The sequence below is a fragment of the Thalassophryne amazonica genome, chromosome 10 (genome assembly GCF_902500255.1).
Source record: "Thalassophryne amazonica chromosome 10, fThaAma1.1, whole genome shotgun sequence".
NCBI classification, from domain to species: Eukaryota; Metazoa; Chordata; class Actinopteri; order Batrachoidiformes; family Batrachoididae; genus Thalassophryne; species Thalassophryne amazonica.
In genome coordinates, this window is record NC_047112.1 from 62,261,444 (window position 1) to 62,276,407 (window position 14,964).

Here is a 14,964-nt window from a genome sequence, read left to right on the forward strand (position 1 = left end):
ATAAACCAACCAACCAGTGATGAGTGGAGGCTCTTCTTTTTTGTCTTTTGGCTGTTCCCGTTAGGCGTCACCACAGCAGATCAACCGTTTCCATCTCACCCTGTCCTCTGTATCTTCTTCTGTCACACCAACCACCTGCATGTCCTCCCTGAGCACATCCATAAACCTCCTCTTTCTCCTCCTGCCTGGTGGCTCCATCCTCAGTATCCTTGTCCCTATATACCCTGGGTCCCTACTTTGCACATGTCCAAACCATCTCAATCTCACCTCTCTGAGTTTGTCTCTTTCTCTCCGATTGTTCTGTCTGAGTTATTCTCATTAGTTACTTCATCCAAACCATCAACATGTTTATTAGACCCCATTCCTACCAGGCTGCTCAAGGAAGCCCTACCATTATTTAATGCTTCGATCTTAAATATGATCAATCTATCTTTGTTAGTTGGCTATGTACCACAGGCTTTTAAGGTGGCAGTAATTAAACCATTACTTAAAAAGCCATCACTTGACCCAGCTATCTTAGCTAATTATAGGCCAATCTCCAACCTTCCTTTTCTCTCAAAAATTCTTGAAAGGGTAGTTGTAAAACAGCTAACTGATCATCTGCAGAGGAATGGTCTATTTGAAGAGTTTCAGTCAGGTTTTAGAATTCATCATAGTACAGAAACAGCATTAGTGAAGGTTACAAATGATCTTCTTATGGCCTCGGACAGTGGACTCATCTCTGTGCTTGTTCTGTTAGATCTCAGTGCTGCTTTTGATACTGTTGACCATAAAATTTTATTACAGAGATTAGAGCATGCCATAGGTATTAAAGGCACTGCGCTGCGGTGGTTTGAATCATATTTGTCTAATAGATTACAATTTGTTCATGTAAATGGGGAATCTTCTTCACAGACTAAAGTTAATTATGGAGTTCCACAAGCTTCTGTGCTAGGACCAATTTTATTCACTTTATACATGCTTCCCTTAGGCAGTATTATTAGACGGTATTGCTTAAATTTTCATTGTTACGCAGATGATACCCAGCTTTATCTATCCATGAAGCCAGAGGACACACACCAATTAGCTAAACTGCAGGATTGTCTTACAGACATAAAGACATGGATGACCTCTAATTTCCTGCTTTTAAACTCAGATAAAACTGAAGTTATTGTACTTGGCCCCACAAATCTTAGAAACATGGTGTCTAACCAGATCCTTACTCTGGATGGCATTACCCTGACCTCTAGTAATACTGTGAGAAATCTTGGAGTCATTTTTGATCAGGATATGTCATTCAAAGTGCATATTAAACAAATATGTAGGACTGCTTTTTTGCATTTACGCAATATCTCTAAAATCAGAAAGGTCTTGTCTCAGAGTGATGCTGAAAAACTAATTCATGCATTTATTTCCTCTAGGCTGGACTATTGTAATTCATTATTATCAGGTTGTCCTAAAAGTTCCCTAAAAAGCCTTCAGTTAATTCAAAATGCTGCAGCTAGAGTACTGACGGGGACTAGAAGGAGAGAGCATATCTCACCCATATTGGCCTCTCTTCATTGGCTTCCTGTTAATTCTAGAATAGAATTTAAAATTCTTCTTCTTACTTATAAGGTTTTGAATAATCAGGTCCCATCTTATCTTAGGGACCTCGTAGTACCATATTACCCCAATAGAGCGCTTCGCTCTCAGACTGCAGGCTTACTTGTAGTTCCTAGGGTTTGTAAGAGTAGAATGGGAGGCAGAGCCTTCAGCTTTCAGGCTCCTCTCCTGTGGAACCAGCTCCCAATTCAGATCAGGGAGACAGACACCCTCTCTACTTTTAAGATTAGGCTTAAAACTTTCCTTTTTGCTAAAGCTTATAGTTAGGGCTGGATCAGGTGACCCTGAACCATCCCTTAGTTATGCTGCTATAGACGTAGACTGCTGGGGGGTTCCCATGATGCACTGTTTCTTTTCTTTTTGCTCTGTATGCACCACTCTGCATTTAATCATTAGTGATCGATCTCTGCTCCCCTCCACAGCATGTCTTTTTCCTGGTTCTCTCCCTCAGCCCCAACCAGTCCCAGCAGAAGACTGCCCCTCCCTGAGCCTGGTTCTGCTGGAGGGTTTCTTCCTGTTAAAAGGGAGTTTTTCCTTCCCACTGTAGCCAAGTGCTTGCTCACAGGGGGTCGTTTTGACCGTTGGGGTTTTACATAATTATTGTATGGCCTTGCCTTACAATATAAAGCGCCTTGGGGCAACTGTTTGTTGTGATTTGGCGCTATATAAAAAAAATTGATTGATTGATTGAAACCATCCCACCTGAGCTGTCCCTCTGATATGTTCATTCCTAATCTTGTCCAATCTTGTCACTCCCAAAGAGAATCTCAACATCTTCAGCTCTGCCACCTCCAGCTCTGCCTCCTGTCTTTTTGTTAGTGCCACCGTCTCTAAGCCATACAACATAGCTGGTGTCACTACTGTCTTGTAAACTTCTTGTAAACCCCTTCACTCTTGCTGATATTCCTCAGTCACAAATCACTCCTGTCACCTTTCTCCACCCACTCCACCCTGCCTGCACTCTCTTCTTCACCTCTCTACCACACTCTACATTACTTTGAACAGTTGACCCCAAATATTTAAACTCATCTACTTTCACCACTTCTACTCCTTGTAACTGCACTATTCCACTGGGCTCCCTCCCATTCACACACATGTACTCAGTCTTGCTTCTACTGACTTTCATTCCCCTTCTCTCCAAAGCATATCTCCACTCTCCAGACTAGACTCAACTTGCTCTCTACTCTCATTACAGATCACAATGTCATGTGCAAACATCATAGTCCATGGAGACTCCTGTCTGATCTCATCCGTCAACCTGTCCATCACCACTGCAAACAAGAAAGGACTCAGAGCTGATCCTTGGTGTAATCCCACCTCCACCTGAATGGGTCTGTCATTCCGACTGTGCATCTCACCGCTGTCACACTATTCTTGTACATGTCCTGCACTACCCTAACATACTTCTCTCCCACTCCAGACTTCCTCATACAATACCACAGCTCTTCTCTTGGCACCCTATCATAAGCTTTTTCTAAGTCCACAAACACACAATGTAACTCTTTCTGGCCTTCTCTATACTTCAACAGTATTCTCAGAGCAAACATTGCATCGTAGTGCTCTTTCTTGGCATAAAACCATATTGCTGCTCACAGATCTTCACCTGTTTTCTAACCTTAGCTTCTACTACTCTTTCCCATAACTTCATGCTGTGACTGATCAGCTTTATGCCTCTGTAGTTACTTCAGCTCTGCACATCACCCTTGTTCTTGAAAATAGGAACCAGCACACTTCGTCTCCACTCCTCAGGCATCCTCTCACTTTCCTAGACATTTCTATGCCTCCACTGGAATGTCATCTGGACCAACTGCCTTTCCACTCTTCATCCTCTTCATAGCAGCTGTCATTTCTTCCTTACTAATCTGTTGTACTTCCTGATTTATTCTCACCACATCATCCAGCCTTTTCTCTCGCTCATTTTCTTTATTCATCAGCTCTTCAAAATATTCCCTCCACCTTCTCAGCACACACTCCTCACTTGTCAGCACATTACCATGTGCATCTTTTACCACCCTAACCTGCTGCACATCCTTTCCAGCTCTGTCCCTTTGTCTGGCCAATTGGTACAAGTCCTTTTCTCCTTCCTTACTATTCAACTTCTTGTACAGCTCACAATATGCCTTTTCTTTCACTTTTGCCACTTCTCTTTTCGCCTTACACCACATCTCCTTGTACTCCTGTCTACTTTCTTCATCTCTCCGACTATCCCAAAACTTTCGCCAACCTCTTTCTCCTTATGCTTTCCTGGACCTCTTCATTCCATCACCAAGTCTCCTTGTCTTCCTTCCACTGTCCAGTTGTCATACCCAGTACTGTCCTAGCTGTCTCCCTCACCACATCTGCAGTACTTTTCCAGTTGTCCAAAATTGCTTCCCCTCCACCCAGTGCTTCTCTCACCTGCTCACTAAATTTCACACAGCAGTCTTCCTCCTTCAGCTTCCACCATCTGATCCTTTGTTGAGCTCTCACTCTCTTCTTCTTCTTTACCTCTAAAGTCATCCTACAAACAACCATCCTATGCTGTCTAACGACACTCTCTCCTGCCACCACCTTACAGTCTGTGATTTCTTTTAGCTTGCATCTCCTATAAAGAATGGAGTCCACCTGTGTGCACCTTCCTTCACTCTTATGTTACGCTGTGCTCCTCCCTTTTCCAAAGTAGGTATTCACCACAGCCATTTCCATCCATTTTGAAAAATCAACTACCATCTGTCCTTCGCCATTCCTATCCTTGATACCATATCTACCCATTACTTCCTCATCACCTCTGTTCCCTTCACCAACATGCCCACTGACGTCCGCTCCTATCACCACTCTTTCATGCATGGGCACACTCTCCACCACCTCATCTAACACTCCAGAAGTCTTCTTTCTCCTTCATCTCACAACCTACCTGTGGGGCATATGCACTGATAATATTCATCATCACCCCTTCAATTTCCAACTTCACACTCATCACCCTGTCAGACACTCGCTTGACCTCCAACACACATTTAACATACTCTTTCTTTAAAATGAACCCAACACCATTTCTCTTCCTGTCTTCACCATGGTACAACAACTTGTACCCACCGCCAATGCTCCTGCTCTTACTTCCCTTCCACTTGGTCTCTTGCACACACAATGTCTACCTTTCTCCTCTCCATCATATCAGCCAGCTCCCTCCCTTTACCAGTCATACTACCAACATTCAAAGTCCCCACTCTCATTTCCACCCTTCTAGTTTTTCCACCCTTCTAGTTTTCTTCTTCTCCCGCTGTTTGTGTAAACGTTAACAAAAAGTTTTGTTAGCAAAGCTAACAAAAAAGTTAGCTTTGCTAATTAGTGGAACTATGCCCACCACTGGTTTTTTGAGGTAAAATATATTTATCTCAGTATATATGAAGTTGGGCAGCATGGTGGCTTAGTGGTTAGCACTGTTACCTCACAGCAAGAAGGTCATGGGTACGATTCCCACCTGTGGCCTTTCTGCATTCTCCCCATGTTTGCGTGGGTTTTCTCCGGGTGCTCCGGCTTCCTCCCACATCCAAAGACATGCCGGTTAGGTGGACTGGAAACTTTAAATTGTTTGTAGGTGTGCGTGCAGGTGTGACTGTTTGTTTATATGTGGCCCTGAGGCAGACTGGCGTCCTGCCCAGGGTGTACCCTGCCTCACGCTCTATGACTGCTGCGATAGACTCCAGCCACCCACGACCCTTAAGAGGAGACCGTAGTCTTGTTTGAACCCTCAGTGATATTGCGGGATTTGATCACTTATGGGGACCTCCATTTAATATATGCACAACATAACTTCACACGAATAAATGGTGTACGGTTTTGTTTTCGGCTGCAATCACCGAAGCAGTCGCGATAAAGTATTTTTTTCCTCTTTCTGTTCTCTCACCTGCAAAACTGCCTCGACACGTTTGTGCTCTGGATCATAAACAAACCGTAACACATGTCCACTTTCCCACCACATCGTCACTTTTTCTTTGCATTTTCACTTTCTTTCCGTGTAATTTGCCCAAAACCCCATTGAAAATGACATGGTTTGTACCCCGTAAGTAGAGAAATTATGTCATATCCATCATATTTTACCAGTTTAGCACCCGCCCCCAAACATGACTGTGCTGCCCTATTGGACTAAGCGGTTGAAGATGAGTGTATGTGTATATGAATTTCCATTAAGATGAGGTCTGATCTTTGCATTTACTGAAAACACAGCATTTACATTTGCTTAGATCACAGTATATTCTGCCAGGTCTAATTTGTGTGTTTAAATTCCAGTCACAAGAAAGTCTCAGGATGTGTTTTGTAGCCGATATACACATGCTGTTGTGACTATTTAGCTTCTTTATTTTGTTTGGCACTTCACAAAAAAAAGCATCATTGAACATGAATGAGTTTCAAAGAGACAGATTTTATACCTGGATGCTGGGGTTCAAAGACTGGGCTCAGGACCTGACTCCCTGAATCCCTCTCCTTCTCCATTTTCTCCAAACTGCTCTTCTCCTCCTTCACCTCCTCCTCCTCCTCATCATCATCATCCAGGAGCTCCTCCATTGCTTTCTCCAGCTGCTCACTTCCATTCGAAGACATCTGATGTGGCAAAAAAAAAAAAAAGTAAAGAAAAACAATTCCCTTTGCACATTCTTACTTTATTTCTCTTCATTAAGATGTTTTCTTGCATTTCTAAATACATGCAAGTCTGGCTGGATATAACAAACTCGAGTCTTTTAAGTGTCTATATACACACACATACTTACCGAAACAAGCAGCTATATACTTAAAAAAGAAATGGGGAGGTTCTCAAATTAGGAGGCTCGATGCATACCATAATTTCCAGAGTATAAGGACCTACAACGCTAGTAATAATAATAAGAAAAAATATAAAACAATGCTAAAATATCCTCAGCTGTATGAGCACTGTGTTCTTTATAGTTTGCAGTTGTTTAAGTAATTATTATCCTATTGTGTTACGTACAATTTGTACATTTCCATAAAGCCCCTCAATCAATCAATCAAAAACAATATTTACATTTAAAGAGCAGAACTTGTGCAAATCAAGGAATATTTGTAGATTACCCTCTGTGCATTTGCTGGTATTAATGAGACAATTGCAACTCCATAGAACGTTAGCTTTGAGTTAGTGGAAGTTAGCCTGCACACTAACGTCTGCAAAATGTCTTGTAAATGACTCCAGAGGTGTTATCAGTTTACACAAACAGCATTTTCAGTTTTAGAAGTGTTTATTTCTCGCTAGCTTTTACATAATAAATGACAAAGAGGATGTATTTACACACAAACAAAGCAGAGATTTCCAGCTAACTACCAGCCTGTGATGTCACCATGCTAACATCCACAAATATCTTGTAAAATATGTTCAGAGGTGTTATTATTTTCCAAAAACAGTGATTTCAGTTTTAGAAGTGTTTATTTCTCACTAGCTTTTACATAATATATGAGAAGCATATATATAAACACACAAAACAAAGTAATTTTGGAGAGACCAGCCACTGATATCATGGTGCAGCTCTACTCTGATTGGCTGTCACACCCACCACTCAAAAACAAAACTGAACAGACTGAAATAAAATGTGACTTTTTAACCTCTTAAAATAGGTCAAGGTTAGCCAACTCCGAACATGTCCAAGGTCTGTGTTCCAAGAATGCCCCCTGTAAATTTGAAGACTCTGGCAGTAATAGGACTGGACTTATGCTGAGCACAGACAGACTGACGCAAAGCCTCCGCAATACCCGATGGCCATGGGTAAAAATGACTTGCACTATGGAAACTACGGTATACAAGGGGACCAAGTAGTGGCTCAGAGAAAGCAACTAAAAAACACAAAAACCTGGCCATTGCCAAACCTGAATGAGTAATCAACAATGGGATCACTTGACAAAGGTGAGGCTTGTTCACAGAGACATCGGCCTACTCTAAATTATAGACTAAGGATGCCAGGAATTCACAAGGACCTCAATAAACCAATGATTATGAGCCAGTTTAAGATTTCATGGTTCTGCCTTATTGTGGAATTTATTTGGAACTCTGCATGTACAATCTGTAGCAGACAAGAAGACCTAGTGTAAGGAATGAGGCAGCTCCAGCAGGTGCTATGCTGGAGAAAATTCATAGGGGGAAAAGCTCCTCATGACTGGTCTACTCAACCTTATTCTTCTGTCATCCTGGTCAGTGGAGATGGATCAAAAGTACACATAGTAGAGTGTTTGGTAAATACGAGGGCTGTCCATAAAGTATAGGTCCTTTTTATTTTTTTCAAAAACTATATGGATTTCATTCATATGTTTTTACGTCAGACATGCTTGAACCCTCGTGCGCATGCGTGAGTTTTCCACGCCTGTCGGTGACGTCATTCGCCTGTGAGCACTCCTTGTGGGAGGAGTCGTCCAGCCCCTCGTCGGAATTCCTTTGTCTGAGAAGTTGCTGAGAGACTGGCGCTTTGTTTGATCAAAATTTTTTCTAAACCTGTGAGACACATCGAAGTGGACACGGTTCGAAAAATTAAGCTGGTTTTCGGTAAAAATTTTAACAGCTGATGAGAGATTTTGAGGTGATACTGTCACTTTAAGGACTTCCCACTGTGCGAGACGTCGCGCAACGCTCTCAGGCGCCGTCGTCAGCCTGTTTCAAGCTGAAAACCTCCACATTTCAGGCTCTATTGATCCAGGACGTCGTGAGAGAACAGAGAAGTTTCAGAAGAAGTCGGTTTCAGCATTTTATCCGGATATTCCACTGTTAAGGAGATTTTTTTAATGAAAGACGTGCGGGTGGATTGCAGTGTCGGCTCGCAGCCGCCGCGACGCTCCGCCACAGGAAAAACACCTCCGTTGGAAGCCTTAAGGACAAGTTGGAACATGTCCAGCTGTTAAACAATTTCTCATATACTCACTCCACTGAAAGCCATCAAAAGCCGCCTGGATTTTACAAATGGTTATCAACACGGAGGAGTTTTTCCTGTGCCGCCGCACCGCGCCGGCTGCGTCCTGACGCGCGGACCCGTCCGCACGTCTTTCATTGAAAAAATCTTTAACAGTGGAATATCCGGATAAAATGCTGAAACCGACTTCTTCTGAAACTTCTCTGTTCTCTCACGACGTCCTGGATCAATAGAGCCTGAAATGTGGAGGTTTTCAGCTTGAAACAGGCTGACGACGGCGCCTGAGAGCGTTGAGCGACGTCTCGCACCGTGGGAAGTCCTTAAAGCGACAGTATCACCTCAAAATCTCTCATCAGCTGTTAAAATTTTTACCGAAACCAGCTTAATTTTTCGAACCGTGTCCACTTCGATGTGTCTCACAGGTTTAGAAAAAACTTTGATCAAACAAAGCGCCAGTCTCTCAGCAACTTCTCAGACAAAGGAATTCCGACGAGGGGCTGGACGACTCCTCCCACAAGGAGTGCTCACAGGTGAATGACGTCACCGACAGGCGTGGAAAAACTCACGCATGCGCACGAGGGTTCAAGCATGTCTGACGTAAAAACAAATGAATGAAATCCATATAGTTTTTGAAAAAAATAAAAAGGACCTATACTTTATGGACAGACCTCGTATACTGCTCAAAATAAATAAGAACAACACTGTGTTTCACCTAATTATTTTTAGCAGTGTATACAGATATGATAGTAAATATTAACCCATTCACCTCAGGTGTCAGTCTGCTGCTGTGTTGTTCTAACCTTGAGTCTTGGCTTGCCCTCTGATCCTGATGGTGATGCTGCAGCACTGCACTGCACCAGAACAAACTCCTCACTGGTGATTGTGGCCACAGACTCAGTGGAACTACTGACTTTGCCCAGTGAAGAGCCGTCATCCATGACTGGCTGGTTTAGTCAGGGTCTGCCGGGGGAGACCAGGACAAAAGTACTCCCCTCCCTCAACTGTCCACTCAGGTCAGTTTGAAGGTAGCCTGCATGCACAACAGGAAGGACAGGTCTTTTTTCTGCTATCTGTGGTGTATATTTATCTGTAATAGACACTGTAGTCTTTGAAATATTATAGCATTCAGTTCCTTATACACAGAACCCATTTGTATTTAGATTGTTGCAAGTCCAAGCCAGCACACCACATAAAGACAACCAGTCACATTAAAAAAGATTAAGTATAATATACTGTGGTGAACCAGAAGTCTGTGTGCTGCATAACAACTGCCACATTTTTAAGTGATACGTCTGCACCAAAAATTATTCCAAACAACCCAACCCCTTTGGTAATCAGCCACAACATGACTAATAAATGTTTCATAGAGCACTTACAGTATGCGTTACATCATCACAACTATGACTGGATAAAGATGCAACTCAATTGTGGTCAGGTGGTTCCCTTAACCAATGTTCCACATGGTTCCATTTTCAAAATAATAGGGAAATTAATGCTAGTAAATAGGGCATCGCCCATGTGGATCCACAGGCTGTAGATTGGGTACTGTTTATAAAATAGAGAGATGAAATTTTTCAAGGGTCAGAATAAATTATGCAAAGTTTCAATAATGATTTGGAATGGCGTGCAAGTCCAGAATGTAATTATCAACATCCACTGTTCACTGTTGTTACTTAATATCCACAGCATCTCCAAAAATATTATTCTTGTCAATGTTCTGTTTTGCTGGCATTCATCCTTGACCCAAAATACATAAGCATACCAAATGGCAAATGTCAGCTCTCCCCAGTTTGTCCGTGATCAAAGTTATTAAGTTATTACACACATGCCACTTGGCTTATATATGATTTACTGCCTCCTGCTGGAATGTCGTGTGAGACCAGAATTTAGTTATCAACGTCCATTATTCACGGTTGTTACCTAATATCCGTAAATTCTACAAAAATATTAGTCCCATCAACTTTCTGTTTTGGCAGTGTTCATTCTTGACCCATAAATACATAAACATACCAAACAGCAAATATCAGGTCTCCCCAGTTTCTTCGTGATTGAAGCCATACACATGCATGCACACACACAGAGGCCACTTGGTTTTTTATATACAGTTGCATACAAAAGCCTGGGCACCCCTGATAATTTTCATGATTTTCCTTTATAAGACCTTGGTTGTCTGGATCATAAATTTCAGTTAAATATAATCATATAGCAGATGAACACACTGATATTTGAGAAGTGAAATGAATTTTCTAGTATTTACAGAAAGTGTGCAATAATTATTTAAACAAAATTGGGCAGGTGCATAAATTTGGGCACCGCTGTCATTTTATTGATTTTGATACATTTAGCACTATTATTGGAACACAAAATTGGTTTGGTAAGCTCATTTACCCTTGACCTCCTTACACAGGTGAATCCAATCATGAGAAAGTGTATTTAAGGTGGCCATTTGCAAATGTTTCCCCTCTTTGCATCTCTTCTGAGTGTCAACATGGGAGCCTCTAAACAACACTCAAATGACCTGAAAACAAAGATTGTTCAACATCATGGTTTAGGGGAAGGATACAAAAAGCTATCTCAGAAATAGCCGCAGACACAGTACTAGTTAAGGCCAGAAGTGGCAGGCCAAGAAAAATCTCAGATAAGCTGAAGCAATGGATGGTGAGAACAGTCATAGTCAACCCACAGACCTGCTCCAAAGACCTACAACATGATCTCGCTGCAGATAGTGTCTCTGTGCATCGTTCAACAATACAGCGCATTTTGTACAAAGAAATGCTGTATGATGCTGTAATGCAGAGGAAGCCTTTTCTGCATACACAACACAAACGGAGTCACTTGAGGTATGCTAAAGTACATTTGGGCAAGCCAGCTTCATTTTGGATAAGGTGCTGTGGACTGATGAAACTAAAATGGAGTTATCTGGACATAACAAGGGGCAGTATAAAGGCTGAAAAAAACACAGCATTTCAAGAAAAACGCTTGCTACCTACAGTAAAATTAGGAGGTGGTTCCATCATGCTGTGTGGCCAGTGCAGGTACTGGGAATCTTGTTAAAGTGGAGGGTCACATGGATTCCAGTCAATATCAGCAGATTCTTGAGAACAATGATGAATCAATGACAAAGCTGAAGTGGCACCAGGGCTGGCTCTTTCAACAAGACAACAACGCTAAACATTGTTCAAAATCTACTAAGGCATTCAGGTCCAAAATACCTTAACCAGAATCCAGACTCTCATTGGAAGCTGTAGGAAAGCGTTTCAAGGCTGTTATGTCTGCAAAAGGAGGCTCTACTAAATATTGATGCATTTTTTTCTGATGGGGTGCCCAGTTTATGCATCTGCCTAATTTTGTGAATTATTGCACACTTTCTGTAAATCCTATAAACTTCATTTCACTTCTCAAATATCACTGTGTTGTCTGCTATATGATGTATTTAACTGAAATTGTTGATCCAATCAATGATTTTTAAAAGGAAAATTATGGTAATCCTCAGGGGGCCCAAACTTTTACATACAATTGTATAGATGGGTGATTCAGTCTCATAAAATCCCAAATATGATATGTACTGTACATACGAGGTCTGTCCATAAAGTATCGTACCTTTTTTTTTTTTTAAACTATATGGATATTGATTCATATTTTTTCACGTCAGACCAAGCTTGCACCCTCGGGCGCATGTGTGAGTTTTCCACGCCTGTCGTGACGTCATTCGCCCTGTGAGCACACCTTGTGGAAGGAGTGGTCCCGCCCCGTTGTCAGATTTTCATTGTCTGGAAATGGCGGAATGATTTGGGGTTTTTTCCAGTCAGAATTTTTCAGAAGCTGTTAGAGACTGGCACCTGGAAACCATTCGAAAAATTTATCTGGCTTTCGGTGAAAATTTTACGGTCTTCACAGAGAATAAGGTCTGTTAGTACAGCTTTAAGGACCCTTTAAGGACGCTCGGCGCAACCGCGCTCCGAGCTGCGACAACGCGGCACAAGCCACCGGACCATTTCTAAACGGATGGCTCTGTGGATACGAGACCGTCGTGTGCTCTTTCTCTGGTTATCACAAGAGCTGGACATCAGCCATTTTCCGGCAGATTTCACTTTTAACAAGAGATTTTGTCATGGAAAGCCGCGCGGGAGGCTTCGCGTGTCACGACCGATTCGCTTTGGAAGCGAGACAAAGGAACACCTCTGTTCGGCGTGTCAGAGGACAAGTTTGGACATGTCTATCTCGGCTTTCAATGCTTACCAGTCCAGTAAGTATCAGTGAAAATGTGGAGAGCTGACATGTCCAAACTTGTCCTCTGACACGCCAAAACGGAGGTGTTCCTTTGTCTTGCTTCCAAAGCGAATCGGTCTTTATGCGGCGAAGCCTCCGGCGCGGCTTTTCATGACAAAATCCTTGTTAAAAAAGTGAAATCTGCCGGAAAATGGCTGATGTCCAGCTCTTGTGATAACCAGAGAAAGAGCACACGACGGTCTCCTATCCACAGAGCCATCTGTTTAGAAATGGTCCGGTGGCTTGTGCTGCATCGTCGCAGCTCAGAGCGCGGCGCGCTGAGTGTCCTTAAAGCTGTACTAACAGACCTTATTCTTTGTGAAGCCCATAAATTTTCACCGAAAGCCAGATAAATTTTTCGAATGGTTGCCAGGTGCCAGTCTCTAACAGCTTCTGAAAAATTCTGATGGAAAAAAAAAACCCCAAATCATTCCGCCATTTTACAGACAATGAAAATCCGATGACGGGGCTGGACCACTCCTTCCACAAGGCGTGCTCACAGGCGAATGACGTCACCGACAGGCGTGGAAAAAACTCACGCATATAGTTTAAAAAAAAATAAAAATGGTACAATACTTTATGGACAGACCTCGTAGTATGACTTCTCTACTTCACACAGAGTGAAGCAATAAAACACTGATGCCTGTGGATCCACTGGCATTTCTTGTGAATTTTGTAGACCAAGCAGCTCAGTGATGAAGAGTTGACCTGCCACTAAAAAAGAATAATAGCAAGTTCTACATAGGTCCTGAAGGTCACAAGTATGTTGCATATTGCCAGATTCCATCCAAGGAGACTGGAGTTTCAAGTCCCACAGAGGCGATCTGTTTGTGTCCTTTGTTGTTCTTATCCACCCAGCTCTAAATAGATCCTGGCCTCAGCAGGGGAAGTAATCAGTCTTGGACTGGTGTCCTTATTCATTGGAAAATGCTTCACTCTATGGTATTCGTGGATAAGTACCAGTCCGATGTGCTTCAAGGCCTGTGGAATAGGACTTATTTCTTCAATACAAATATTTAAAAATGGGCAAAATCTTGTAACAAATCACAAGGACCAGATACAGCAGGACAGACTCTCCAAGGAACAAGACAAACTGGATATCTAAGGAGGAAACGCAAATAATAATAGAAAGAAAGGAATAAAAGCAGCATCAATGCAACACAGTATTAAAACAGCTTATAAAGGAATATTATGTTACACATTTGTAGGTGGGGCACTTTAGGCCTTGGCAGTGCCCTTGCATTTCGACACTACATGAAATCGTGTTCAGCCAACAGACAGAAACAGACAAAAGTATAAGGTTCTTGATAAAAGTTAATAACTTAGTTGCTTAGTTAAAGAAGAACAGCAACTATGAAGCAATATACATGTGCTGTATATCATGGGCATTTCTGACAAGTAAAAATTCATTAAAAAGGCATTTATTCACACAAAATACAGTCATACCGCACTTACCAGAGTCATATTACGCTGATGTGCACACACAGATCCAGCACTAAAGCAAAAGAGTCTTGTGCTTCAATACACTTATTCAATTACACAACACAGCAGAACGACAAACATCCCCACAGACTCTCTGAAGGCAACAAGAAATAACTCAGATTACAAACAGAGAAAAGTTGTTTTTTGGGGAGGGGGTGCACACCGAGCAAGCCAAGAAATAATGTCTCTTTTTGGTATAAATTATTTGGATTTGTTCTGTTGGTTCATGGGTTTCTTCATCTGAAGTGATAACGGAATTCGCATGCAGGAAACAACTATCCAGGGATAATGGCATTTACTTTGTGTAGTCCATGTTAGTGCCTATAAGTCTATGCTCACAGGTTTTTATTCAATTCGGACACTATGTCAAATTAACAATCTCAAACATCTATAATCTAGCTGTACTCATGAGTATATCAAATAGTCTCGCTACCTGATGCCTAATTTAAAAAACAAAACATATTTCTCAAAAATAAAGCAATCAACAAAGCCCTTGGAGGCTTTATTTTTAGCAATATTTTATAATTAAGGTTTTATATATTATATATTACAATAGCCAAGTGGCTTCTGTGAATTTGTAAATCATATGTTAAAAGCGTGCGTGCATGAGTTTATTTACTTAGTTCAATGCAAGTACATAATTGTAAATACATAAAAAATATAATAATAATACATGGATGACACAAGAAAGGGAAAACACTTCTTTCCATTGTGATCCATTTAAAAATCAAATAAAATAGAAGAAAAA

The 14,964-nt window shown here is 41.7% G+C and overlaps 1 protein-coding gene across 1 annotated transcript in view; it reads right to left on the reverse strand.

The window, feature by feature from the left end:
- The window catches only part of rabgap1l (RAB GTPase activating protein 1-like), a 422,326-nt gene extending 412,875 nt beyond the window's left edge, over nt 1–9,451 (reverse strand). The window contains 2 exon segments of the mRNA XM_034180104.1: nt 5,991–6,162; nt 9,266–9,451. Coding sequence (XP_034035995.1) covers nt 5,991–6,162; nt 9,266–9,403 — 310 coding nt within the window. The 5' untranslated portion in view covers nt 9,404–9,451.
- Nucleotides 9,452–14,964: the final 5,513 nt, after the last annotated feature.